The sequence below is a fragment of the Spermophilus citellus genome (assembly GCF_964194105.1).
Source record: "Spermophilus citellus genome assembly, chromosome: X".
Lineage (NCBI taxonomy): Eukaryota > Metazoa > Chordata > Mammalia > Rodentia > Sciuridae > Spermophilus > Spermophilus citellus.
This window is the reverse complement of record NC_138190.1, coordinates 116,163,089-116,175,814: the sequence shown is the minus strand read 5'-3', so window position 1 is coordinate 116,175,814 and position 12,726 is coordinate 116,163,089. Positions and strand designations below refer to the sequence as shown.

The 12,726-nt window shown below is 43.4% G+C and overlaps 1 protein-coding gene and 1 long non-coding RNA gene across 2 annotated transcripts; both read right to left on the bottom strand.

Moving 5' to 3' along the window:
* Positions 1-4,591: 4,591 nt before the first annotated feature.
* On the bottom strand, positions 4,592-6,384 carry ZCCHC12 (zinc finger CCHC-type containing 12). The gene has a single exon (XM_081278138.1). The coding sequence runs from the start codon at positions 6,278-6,280 to the stop codon at positions 5,075-5,077; it is 1,206 nt and encodes a 401-aa protein (XP_081134264.1). The 5' UTR covers positions 6,281-6,384; the 3' UTR covers positions 4,592-5,074.
* Positions 6,385-6,822: 438 nt separating this feature from the next.
* LOC308639943 lies at positions 6,823-7,671 on the bottom strand. The gene is made up of 3 exons (XR_014020133.1): positions 7,471-7,671; positions 7,075-7,129; positions 6,823-6,910 (listed from the first exon to the last, which is right to left on the bottom strand). It is a non-coding gene; the product is annotated as an uncharacterized lncRNA (long non-coding RNA).
* Between the last annotated feature and the right edge of the window lie 5,055 nt (positions 7,672-12,726).

Sequence of the window (12,726 nt, the reverse complement as noted above, 5' to 3'; positions counted from 1 at the left end):
ATTACTATAATTATCTTATATACTTTAACTGACAATGGTTTCTTTCTTTCTTTTTTTTTTTTTTTTTTTTTTTTTTTTTTGGACTGGGGTGTAAACCCAGGGGCACTTTACAACACGGAGCTACATTCCTAGCCCTTTTCATTTTTTGTATTTTGAGACAGTGTCTCCCTATGTTGCTTAAACTGGCCTCAAACTTGTGATCCTACTGCCTCAGCTTTTCAAGTCTCTGAGATTATAGATGTGTGGCACCATCCCCAGCTACAATGACATTTTAATTGGCACCATCTTTCCTAGATGGACGTTAACCCTGACTTTAGACCTGAGTTAATGAATTCATATGCTCACATACCTTTCACAATATTTACAAAACTATTTTCTTCCTCTGTTTTATTCCTTCTTGCTTCCTTAGTTAATGCCTAAACCCAGAGAGTTCTTTCTGTACCCCACATCAAGCCATGTGAGCCTCCAAAATATTTTGGTCACACTATGCCTAGGCTAGCTAGGACTCTGTGCCTTTTTATCCTATCCAGGACATACCTAATAATGGCAGGATTATAAGGTACCTGCATTTTAAAGGATTCCTCAGACCTCAATCATGCCTTTTCCCATGATGCACAGAGGCCTGTTACACTGAGATCAGCTTCCCTCACCCCCTGTTACTAAGAGAAATGGTTTGGCTCGTCTTGGGCTATCTGAAAGGATAGGGGTGCCTTTAACATGTAGGGGAAAGACAAATTCTCTGGGGACACACAAACCATGCATAGGGGCTGGCATTAGGGCTAGGGTCATTTGTGCCCACAGGCTACACTATGGCATTCAACATGTGTTCCCTTATCAGCAGATCATCATCATTAAACTTCCAGGCCTTTTTAAATCTACCCTTATGCCTGTCAGAAGCCAAGCTCAAGCCAAGCTCAAGGAGGCAGACTGTCACATCCTCAGATTAATGTTAAATAAACACTGTATGCATGGTACAGACAGCATTATCTTTTCCTGTCCTTCCTTCTGTAGCAGAACATAGCATTCTAGCCTAGTACCTGCCATTTCTTTTTTTATTTTTATTTTTTAATTTGTTCTTTTTAGTTATACATGACAGTAGAGTATATTTTGACAGATTTATACAAACATGTAGTACATCTTATTTTAATTAGGACCCCAGTCTTGTTGAGATTCACTGTGGTGTATTCATATATGTACATAGGAAAATTATGTCAGATTAATTCCACTATCTTTCCTTTTCCTATCCCCTGCCCTTCCCTACATTCCCCTTTGTCTAATCACTGAACTTCTATCCTTCCCCTGCTCCCCTTGTTGTGTGTTAGTATACACATATCAGAACATTCAACCTTTGTTTTTTGGGGATTGGCTAATTTTACTTAGCATGATAATCTCCAAATCCATCCATTCACCAGTGAGTGTCTTAAGTCATTCTTCTTTATGGTTTAATAATATTCCATTGTGTGTGTGAGTGTGTGTGTGTGTGTGTGTGTGTGTGTGTACAATTTCTTTATCCATTCATCTGTTGATGGCCATCTAGGTCAGTTCCATAGCTTAGCTATTGTGGATTGTGCTGCCATTTCTTGAGAGCCTGCAGTGGAATTCCCTGTGCTAATCACTCATACATAGGATACATACATCTGCAAAAGGCAGGCCTTATTCTATATTTACAAACATCAGTTTCCTTGCACGTCATATGTGAAGAGTAGCATTGCATGATAGGGTTCCATGAACACATGATAACTAAGACATAGAAGGAGTATAAAGGCTTTGGAGTCATCCACCCACTAACTAGCTGCACAACCTTAACATGAGTCTCTTTTTCAGTCCATTTCCTCATCTGAAATATATGATAATAGTAATGCCTACCTTATGGGGCTGAAATGAGGATTAAAGGTGTTAATGTGTTTAAAGGGCTTGATACAGGGTGCTTGGAACACAAGCTTTAAGGATAACAGTCGTGATGATTTGTATTTTTATTACAGTGATGCAAAGATCAGAAAGTGGGAGAAAATACAGCAACAGAGGCTGAGAAGTAGGAATCAAAAATGACATGGAGGGGGGAACCCTGAGAGAAGGGTGTCATGGAAACCAAAGGAAAAGAAGCCAGAAAGGAAGAAGTAATGCAAAAGGGCACTCAGAAGCCAGTTTCCTCTGACAAATGATTTTCATCCCTTAGTGAGCAATGAGAATGGAGCAATAAGGAAGAAAATAAGCTCAGAGCCTGAAATGAAAGATATCAGACATAAAATTTTCTAGAAGCTGCCTTTTGGCTAATCCAATTAGTCTGATCTGTATATCTAGGTACCTGATTAGAGAAAATACATATTTCTTCAGTAAAGGAAAAGCCACTGTCACACAAAATGAAGTAAAAAAGAAATGTCAGTTCACATCAGGTTAGTGAAATAAAATTTTTGATATTTTCAAATGTACACAACAGAGAAGGAGGACGTAGAGGATCCATCACAGAACAGGTTTTCCAAGTAGTAGTCAATACTGATCACCCCAGCTAACCCCAATGAAAAGGAGGTGGTGGTATGAACAGGATTCATTTCTTTTTCCATTCTCTTTTCTTATCTACCTGGTGCCAGAAAGAAATGATGGCAGCATAATCTATGTTTTTTGGGTAAAATATTCAACAAGCATTTATAGAGTGGAATCAAGAAAAGGTGAGTTTGAAATAGAATAATTTTCTAACCTGGGCTAAATATGGGGGTAGATACCCACCAAGAGTACATTTGAGGAGGGGTATGGAGGAATTAAGGGTTAGAACCTATGCAAGCTGGAGGGAAATGTTGGTGGCTCCTGGGGCTCTGGGAGCCTGAGTAGAGCTGCCTTCTTCCTGGGGTTCTGACATGTGTTGCCATTGGCTCAAAAGAGTCCCAACCAGGGACTCAAAGGTGCCCTGGAGGAATGCAAGGAGTGGTCCTCTTGAGTCTTTGTGTCTGACCCAGTTCTTGGCTAAAGGGTCAGGGGCACAGGAGCCTCCCAGTTTCTTTAGGGCCCTGAGGGTTTAGGAGACTGAGGCTTAAAGTAAACATTAAATGCTGGGGGAGGAAGGGCTAGAAGGCACAGAGTACAGGAAGCTGAATCTTCACACCTGTCACCAAAAGGTGAGTGTGGTTCCAGGGGATGGGATGGGGATGGGGAAGATTGTAAAATCAGATTGTGGGGACGTGCATAAAGCAGGAGCAAGGAGCCAAGGAAGAGCTGAGGGCGTGTTCTGTAAAGAAACACTCCCAAGTTCAAGGCAGGTTCTGGGTGTGATAACCCAGGGAAGCCTTCACTTCCAGTAACCTGTCTCCCATTCCTACCTCAGGGCCTCAATGTGTGCCCCGTTTGTCCTTACTGAGCATGTCATCGGCTGCTAACATAATTAGAACCCTAATCACTTTTCTTGAGACCCCCAAACTGTGCCATACCTAGTACAACACAAACCAGGGTTCTGCACAAAAACCCTGCAGTCTCTTGATTCCTGCCTGCCTCCTTGTCCCTGTCAATCTCCATGTAAGCCCCCCTGGTTAGAATGCCCTCACACCTCCTCCCTGACCCTTGCGGCTCTATCCTTCTCCCCTGACACACCAGCCCTATGGCTGCACACTGTGTCCCTGCTCTGTGGAGCCTGTCTCTTCCATGAAAAATCCCCTCGGGGCCTCAGATGTGAGCCTGCATTTTGCTCTCTACCTTACACAGGATCATCTACACAGGATCATCTTCACCCCCACTACCAAGCCTGTCCAGCTTGCAAAAATGGGAACATAAGGACTCTCAGGTCTGAGATCACACATGTCCTCTTTTATCACCCTTCAATCTGAGGCCAGATGGGACAGCTCCTGAGAGGCAGGTTCCTGGAGAGCTCCCTTTTTAATCTCTCCCATGAATGTCCTCCACTCTGCTAAAATGGTGTGTAGGGCTTAGTGGCTTTCTGATTGCCATGTTCTATTGTGTGCCCTGGTGACTTGATTGCTGCTCATCCCTCTCTACAAAGGGGTGGGAGTGGAGGTGAGCAGGAGTTGGAATGGGGTTAGTTTTGGAGTCCTTGGGCTACCTGTGCTCTACAGCTGTAGCATGAGCTTACAGAATGAGGTTTGAGTGCTGAGCTCCCAAGAGTAGCTGCTCTCTCCTTTCCTTAATCGGGGAGTGGGCACAGGGTGTTCAGGTCACAGAAGAGAGTCCTTGTTATGACCAGAATGTTGTCTGGAGCAGCAAAAGCAACTTAAGGAATCCATGAAGGAATACTGCCCCTCTCCAAAATGAACAGCGATGGAGCCCCTGGAGTCCTCATGTTGGGCTGTAACCTCAGCATTCATTAGAGAAGAAAGCATTGTGATGTTGTCAAAAAATACAGGCTATAATTTGGCTCAATGAGGTAGGAGACAGTTCCATTGTGATCAAGAGACCTTTTACCTTTGAGCAATGTTTCAGCCCTTCTTCCCTTTTCCTCCTCTGCAAAATAAGGATGATAAAAACACAACCTCAAAATGACTCCCCCACTTTATACTTTTTCACTACATTTTATTTTTTCCCTTTACTTCTTAAAATACCACAGAGATATTAAAGTAGATGCTGATATATTTATTGACATAGAAGCTCACAACATATATTGTTTGGTGAAAAAATACAGCATATAGAACAGCACTTATATTTGGTCACTTTTATCTATACATATATCTATCTGGGTTCATAGGTACAGGAAAATATCCAGAAAGACATTCACCACAAGGGCTGACAATGGTTAAATAAGGGTGGTGAGTTCGGGGGTAACATACTTTACTTTTTGAACTTTTATCATTTAAAGATTTAGCAATGAATTATACAATTTTCACAAAGAGCATAAAGCCATCAAAGAAATGGGCACACACAGAAAATAGACTCTTAGGCAGTGGGAAAAGGAAGCAAGCCTAAAGGTCAGGACATCCCCTTCCACTATACTGGTAATATGAGACCCCTTCTCCTCCGTGACAAAAGAAAGCCGCTTTGTAGATTAACTCATGCAATTAGAACTCCCCCTTTCCTAATTTTCCCATCACCAAACTCTGAATGGGAAATGGTTCATTTAAGGATGGGGGCTAGCACCTTACTGTGGCTCAGAGGAATCACTGGATTCACCACGGGCCTCTCTTGACCCCTCCTCCTCTGTATGTGTCAACTCCTGCAGGGTGATGATCAGATTCTCAAAAACCTGGGTCTTGTTGCTCTCATTATCACAGGTTTCTTTAGAGTGTCCTTCCTCCCCACAAAAGGAACAGCGAGTTGTGTGTTTTCGCTTCCTGGCTCTGCGCATATCCCTAGGACCATTAATCTTATGTCCAGAACCACTGCTGGTGGAAGGAGCCTCGGTTCCAAAATTACTGGGGGGATCAATGACCAACACTTGGTCCTGAGATCTGGCCCTTCCCCTGAAGGGAGGAGCACCTGAGGATGACAGTGGAGGGTCCCCAGACTCCACTAGGATCACATCCTCATCTGAGTCATCAAGGGTATCATCTATTTCTATCACATTGCAGTCGTCACTGCCAATTGCTACAGGCAGGGAGCCCTGAAATGCTCCGGGGCTGTCTGCCCCCTCCACCACTGACTCAGATCTCTTGGGCCGCTTCCGTTTAATAAAGGTGTCATCCCAATCCTCTTCCTCCCTTATCATCCTGATTAACTCCAGGAAATTGGGAAGCTGCTCCTGCTCATTTGCATACATCCTGAGAAGACCCTGAAGCCTGAAGCGCAGATTTCTATTCAGCTCAGCTCCTATGAGGAGCTGGTGCAGGCGAGTCTGGTTGGCATCCTTCTCAGCTAAGATGCCTGCCTGAATAGCATTCTGGAGCTGCACCTCCAAACGGATCACGTAAAGGGAGGCTTTCTCCCCTTGGGCCTGCAAGGTGTTAAAAAAATTACCATGCGCGGTCACACTGCTCTCAGATTCCCCAAACACCAGTTTCATTGCTCGCAAAAAATCTGCCACACTTAGGTTGGGGTTGGCAGCTTGGAGCAAACGCATGACCTCTCGAGCAGGGCCCCTAAGGGTTTTCATCAAGCGCTTCAGCTTTTCCTCCTCAGACATATTCCAGTCTGGCAGGACCCCATTGACTTGGGCCAGCCAGTTTTCAAAGGTTTCTTCCCCCTGTGCTGGCACCGCCCTCCCCGAGAAATACTTCATATTTCTGTCTGCCATGCTGGCCATCAAAGGCCCAAGACTCCTGCCCAGGGACCTCAGCATGGAATGGGCCCAAGGTGGCAACGGCGCATTCTGCCGACGGCTACCCACACGTGCAATAATACTAGCCATGCCTAACAATGATAGGGTATCTGAATACACGATGCTTAGACTTTTTAGAAATAAAAGCCTAATCTGCAGATGTTGCGGTGCTCTTCCTTCTTCCGATTTCAGTGGAGGCTGTAAAAAAGGAAAGGGGGGGATTAAACAGAGAGCAGGCTGCAGCTATAGACTCTCCCTACCTCAGTAGCGTGCATTACAGTTTATATCTATCCACTACCCTAAAAACATCCTGCAGGAGACTGGCAATTACAGGTTCTCAGGGCTAGTTGGTGTCCCCTCGTTACCAGGGTGCTTTCTGCAGCCACACAGACACCCTCCCGCCAAGTTCTTCGAGAGGAACTGCGACTTGCTTCGAATTCCACGTTTTACAGCATAATGCAGCTGATGCTGGGCTCTTAACAGAGCACAGTGCTTACGGATTTGTGGAAATAAAATAAGATCTAATTAATTTCATGATCTAGCCTCAACCACCCGCCCTTCTCAAAATCATCCCCCCTCTCTCATTTTTTTTTTTTTTTATTTTTACAGGGGCTCAGAAAATAATGCTCACCTTTTTTCAGGTTCAAGCTCTGCAACCGGTGCCCTCTATGAGAAAGCTCACCTCCGGGTTTGTAGAACCCTGTGCTTAGGGCGTCAAGACTGCGCCACAGCATAAGGAAGGTAAGGGTCAGAAGCAGCCTCAGCCTCAATCTCATCCCGCCACTCCCCGCCCCCACTCCCCGCACCACGCCGCTTCTCCCACCTTCTGAATACAAGCCAAAATGCACCCCTGTAACCCCCCCCCCCGGAGACCACTGACCTACCAGCTGTATCAGTCAACTGCGCAGAATTAAAGTTCAGGTTTTCGTCTTTGATGAGCTGTTATGGAGAAAAAAAAAACAGGAGTTGGACACACCCACCCACGTATTCCTCCCCTGGAAGAGGTGAGGATATGAAAAGAGGGTTCGGAGCGTACACTATTCTTTACCCCTCGTCCTGCGCACGCCACCCCCCACTCCCCTCTCCCTAGTCCAGGCAAATCCTACCCAGTCGGAAGCATCCAGATTGAGCCCTACCTCCTTCCTCCGCTTGGCCGGGCCTTGGGTGTTCCTTCCCCTGCCTCGAAGTTACCGATTCTCCACACTGGGAGCCGCCCAGTACTGGGGAGGATGTCCCCCACCCCTCTTCGTACGAGGGAATCGTGCCCCCATGTATTTTACCTGCAACCCGCTGCTAACGGTGTGCTCCGACGTCCACAGCTATGGATTCCGCCTTCTAATCTCCGCAGCCCTGTAAAGGAAAAAGACGAGCGTCTCTTCCGCAGCTAAGCGGCCCAGAGATGCCCAATGGAACTGCCTCGCACGGCCACCCAGCGAGGGGGAGCCGAGACGCGGCAGCGCGGTTCCGAGGCAGCTGCGGCTGCTTTTATCCTCTGCGGGCTGAGACAAAAGAGCGTGAGGAGCAAGCCGACGCAGCCAATCAGTGGAGCGCGGGGGCGGGTGCTGGCGCGGAGTCGGCCGGGAGAACCTGTGTCCCAGGGGCAGGCCCGTGGGGCGTCACGTGCAGCTCCGCAGGTCTCAGAGACCGGTTTGCGTTTTACCCGTGAGTCGGCTTCTTTCTCCCTCCACTCTTTCTTTCCTCACCCCTGGCTCAATTCCACGTCTTCAGGGCAGGTGTATTATAAACCTGAGGCAGGACCCAAATCAAAACAATAGAGGCTCGTCACCTTTGTGTTAGGGGAATGGGAGGAAGCATTAGTGCTTCCTTTGTGGAAAACAGTTTCCTTCAGACGTTCCCTCTTTTATTGTGAAGGAGGTGGCAGTATGTCCACTCAATGGAAGATTTGGAGCACCATAGCTCCCTAACCAACACTCAAGTATAGGTTCAAAGTGGACTGCATGAGAATCATTTTTTTAAAAATATTTTAGTTGTTGATAGATCTTTTTTTATTTTATTTATCCTGGTGCTGAGAATCGAACCCAGTGCCTCACACATGCCAGGCAAGTGTACTACCACTGAGCCACAGCCACAGCCCCATATGAGAATCATTTTGAGGAGCTTGTTGGGAATGCAGATTTCTGGACCCCAGCTCTAGGGGATTCTGGTTTACTAGAGTAGGGGTTTGCAGTATAGTTTTGTATTTTTAACCAACGATGTTAGTTGATTTTGTGGTGTAGAGAGGTTTATGAATAGGTAAATGGGCCTGACTCCTATGTTACCTATGCATAGCATATTGGCAGTGAACTGCAACTCCAGGGCATGTTCCTGTTCCTGCCTGGGGTACATGATCTTCCTGAAACTATGCAAAAATTTGGGACTATGAAGAAGGCTGAGTAATGGCCACCCCAATATATCAAGCCCTAATTCCTAGGATCTGTAAATATTACCTCATGAAGTAAAATGGTATTTTGCAGATGTGATTTAAGGATGTCGATTTGGGAAGATTAGCCAGGTGGACCCTAAATCCAATTATAAGTGTCCTTATAAGAGAGAGGCAGAGGGAAAGTTTATGCACACGAAAGAGGACAAGAAGATGGGAATACAGGGCAGAGACTGCAGCAGAGCAATGGGGCCACAAGCAGAGGAAAGTAAGTAGCTACCAGAAACTGGAAGAGGCATGAAAAATGTCTGGCTTCCAGGGTCTATGAGAAAATGCATTTCTTTTGTTTTAAGGCACACATTTTGAGGTAGTATGTTATGGCAACATATTAGTTTGTTCAGGCTGTTCTAAAAAATGCCACAGACTGGTTTTTAAACAATAGAAATTGATTTATCATAGACCCTGGAGGCTAGAAATTACAAGATCAAGATGCTGGCAGATTCTGTCTCTGTTGAAGACCTGTTTCCTGGTTTATAGATGGCACCTTCTTACTGTGTCCTCATGTGGTGGAAGAGACAAGCTAACTGTCCCAGCTTCTCTTTTGTTAGTATATTAATCCTAATCATGAGTGCTTTTCCCTTGTGACCAAATCAAAGGTCTCACTACCTAATGTGAGAAAGAAAAGTCTGGTTGTCCATTTTCAGAATATAGTATTCAGCTTTAATTGGATCAAATTGGATCCATTTTAATTATAGCTCTTCCCTTGCCTGCCCCAATTTTAAAATTAGCCAATCCCATAGATCATTAGGCCAAGTTCCTCCAATCAGGGTGGTGAAGAGCAGCGCTGCAGTAGGGATAAGAGCAGGTGGATTGCCTGCCCAGGTGTGTTTACTAGCCAACTGCAGTAGCACACCCTTCTGGCAGAAGTAAAGTTTGTCTTGTCCACCCACTTTCCTGCTAGTGTTTGATTTCTTATGGCACCTCAGTAATACCATCACCTTGGGGATTGGAATTTCAACATATGAATGGGGGTGGGGTACACAAACATTCAGACCATAGCAGACAGCCACAGAAAACTAATACAAACTGTGTATTTTTCTAAAATCCACAGCTTTGTAGATTTTTAAATGGGTCCTTGGGCCAGTAATGATTAAAAATCACTCCCCTTCAACTTTTCTTCATTAATATCTTCCCACCCTCACTGGTACTTGAGGAAGTACATGAACTGAAACCCCTTGATGACAGCTCTCTGCCACTGATAGACAGTACTTCCATTTCTTGGCTTGAGGACAGGTTGCTAGGTTGCTCTTCCTAGAGCTCTGGAGGGGACTTCTCTTTTGCTGGATTTGGCATCGCTGGCCCAGAGAATAAGCTACTTGCTGATGAAGGTTGGTGGAAGTATAGAGAAGAGGCAGGTTGCTCACCTTGCACAGTCAGGGATGAGGCTGACAATGGTTTATGGACTTTCTTCAGACTTTTGATTCTGCTCCCCAGTACTAAGATATCTGATCCTGACTTCTAAACGTTTAAATTGACTTCATCACCAAATCCCATAATCTGCAGTGGGACCTAGTGGCATCAAAAAAAAAAAAAGACAAAGACTTAATCCCAGTGACTTGGGCTGAAGCAGGAGGATGTTGCATTCAAGGCTAGCCTTAGCAACTTAGTGAGACTCCATCTAAAAAATAAAAAGAACTGGGAATGTAACTTAGTGGTAGAGTGTTCCTGGGTTCAATCCTCAGTGGTGGGGGTGGGGATAGAGACAAGGATTAAATCTTAGAACTCTGACAAAAAGTTCAATTATGTAAACCCAGTGCTGGGTTGAATCATCAGAACAAAATCAAGGTCTATTTATGTAGGGCTAAGAGGCATATTTGCTAAACTGCCTCAAGTTGGATAAAGCATATATTATCTCTGGCCTCATGTTGTAGGAAAAGGATTGGGGGTGAAAGAGTATCTAATTTCAAGAATTCCAGCACTGACGGCTCTAAAGAGGCCATATTTTATTTTTCAATTGTAAAAATTAAACCTTAAAATCCCGAAGGTTAAGAGCTAAAGCTTCCAGTTGAAACATTAACTACCTTTGACTGCTTTCCTCTTCTATGTCAGTTTTCCATACCTTACCTCATTTAAGAATACCAGCAACCCTAGTGAGATAGGCATTGTTATCCCACCAAAGGAACTGAATGTAAAGGGGCACTTCACACTAGGAGTTTCACCCATCCAAAGTGAAAGCCTGGATGGGGATGCTTATAGTAGCTCTGCTTATGTTAATTTGACATATCCAAAAAGAGAGTAAAGCCCTGTGCAGTGCCCCACACCTATAATTCCAGTGGCTTAGGAGGCTGAGGCAGGAGGATCTTAGCCCAAAGCCAGCCTCAGCAACTAAGCCAAGCCTTAAGCACTTTAGCAAGACCCTGTCTCAAAATAAAAAATAATAAAAATATATTTTTAGCTGAACAATTATGAAAATGCTCATATCATAACTTGTGAGATACAGCTAAAGCACAGCTTAGAAAGAAAGAACATCTATTAGCAATAATGAAAGGCCAAAAGTTAAAGAGTTAAGCCTCCATACCAAGATGTAAGAAAAAATAAAGCAAAAAAAATTTTTTTTGGTACCAGGAATTGAACCCAGGGACACTTAATCACTGAGCAACATCCCCAGCCTTTTCATTTTTTATTTTGAGACATGGTCTCAGTATATATGTGTAATAAGAATTGTAATGCATTCTGCTGTCATTTTTTAAAAAATCAATTTAAAAAAGAGAAAGGTTCTCCTTTGGCTGTGGGACACCCAAAGGCCCACACTCTTATTGATGGGGTATATATAGGAAAATTTGCCTTCCTTTAAATGTCTTGAATCCATGGGGCTGGGGATGTGGCTCAAGCGGTAGTGCGCTCGCCTGGCATGCGCACGGCACTGGGTTTGATCCTTAGCACCACATAAAAATAAAATAAAGATGTTGTGTCCACTGAAAACTGAAAAATAAATATTAAGAAATTCTCTCTCTCTCTTTAAAAAAATGTCTTTTTTGAGTCCTAACGAATAAATATTTCATCATCTGCTCATGAAAAAAAAAAAAAAAGAGAGAGACAGGGTCTCATTGAGTTGCCTAGGGCCTCACTAAGTTGCTGAGGCTGGCTTTGAACTTGTGAGCCTCCTGCCTCAGCCTCCTGAGCCCCTAGGACTACAGGAATGTATTAGCAAGCCCAAATTTTTTTTAAAAAAGATATAAGAATAAAAATTAATGAAATACAAAAATATTAATGAACTATAAAGCAAGCAAATAATAAGTCAAGAATGCCCCCTCTTGCCACTTCTATTTAACATCATATTGGAGGCTCTAGCCAAGATAATTATGGAAGAAAAAGAAATCAATGGCATTCAGATTGGAAAAGAAGAAATAAAAACATCTCCCATCAGTAGGTGATATGATTTTTTTATATAGAAAATCTTAGGGATGTCATTAAAAATCTACTGTAACTGGTAAATGAATTAGCAAGAGTGTAAGATACAAGATCAATATACAAAAGTCAGTTGTATTTCTATATACTAGCTATATATGATCAAAATATGAAATTAGGACATTTATTTTTACAACAGCACCAAAACCCAGACATTTATGAACAAATTTAACAAGAGAAGTACAAAGCTCATAAACTGAAAAATCACAAAACAGTGTTGAAAGGAATTGAAGATTTAAATAAATGGAAAGATATTTCATGTTCATGGGTTAAACACTAATTATTGTTGCTAAAAAAAGATCTACAGATGGATGTATAGGTTTAATGTAATTTCTACCATAATCTTAGTGAGCTTCTTTGTAGAAATTGACAACGTGATCCTAAAATTCATATGGAAATGCAGGAGACATAGAATAACCAAAACAATCTTCAAAAGGAAGAACAAAGTTGTAGGACTCATACTTCCCAACATGAAGTCCTACTCCAAAGCTATGGTAATCAAGACTGTGTGGTCCTGGCATAGGGATAGATATACATATCAATGGAAGAGAATTGAGAGTCTACAAAAACACATACGTTTATGTTCAATTGCTTTTTTTTTTTGCAAATGGACACAATACCTTTAATATGTTTATTTTATTTATCTATTTTTATGTGGTTCTGAGGGTCAAACCCAGTGCCTCATACC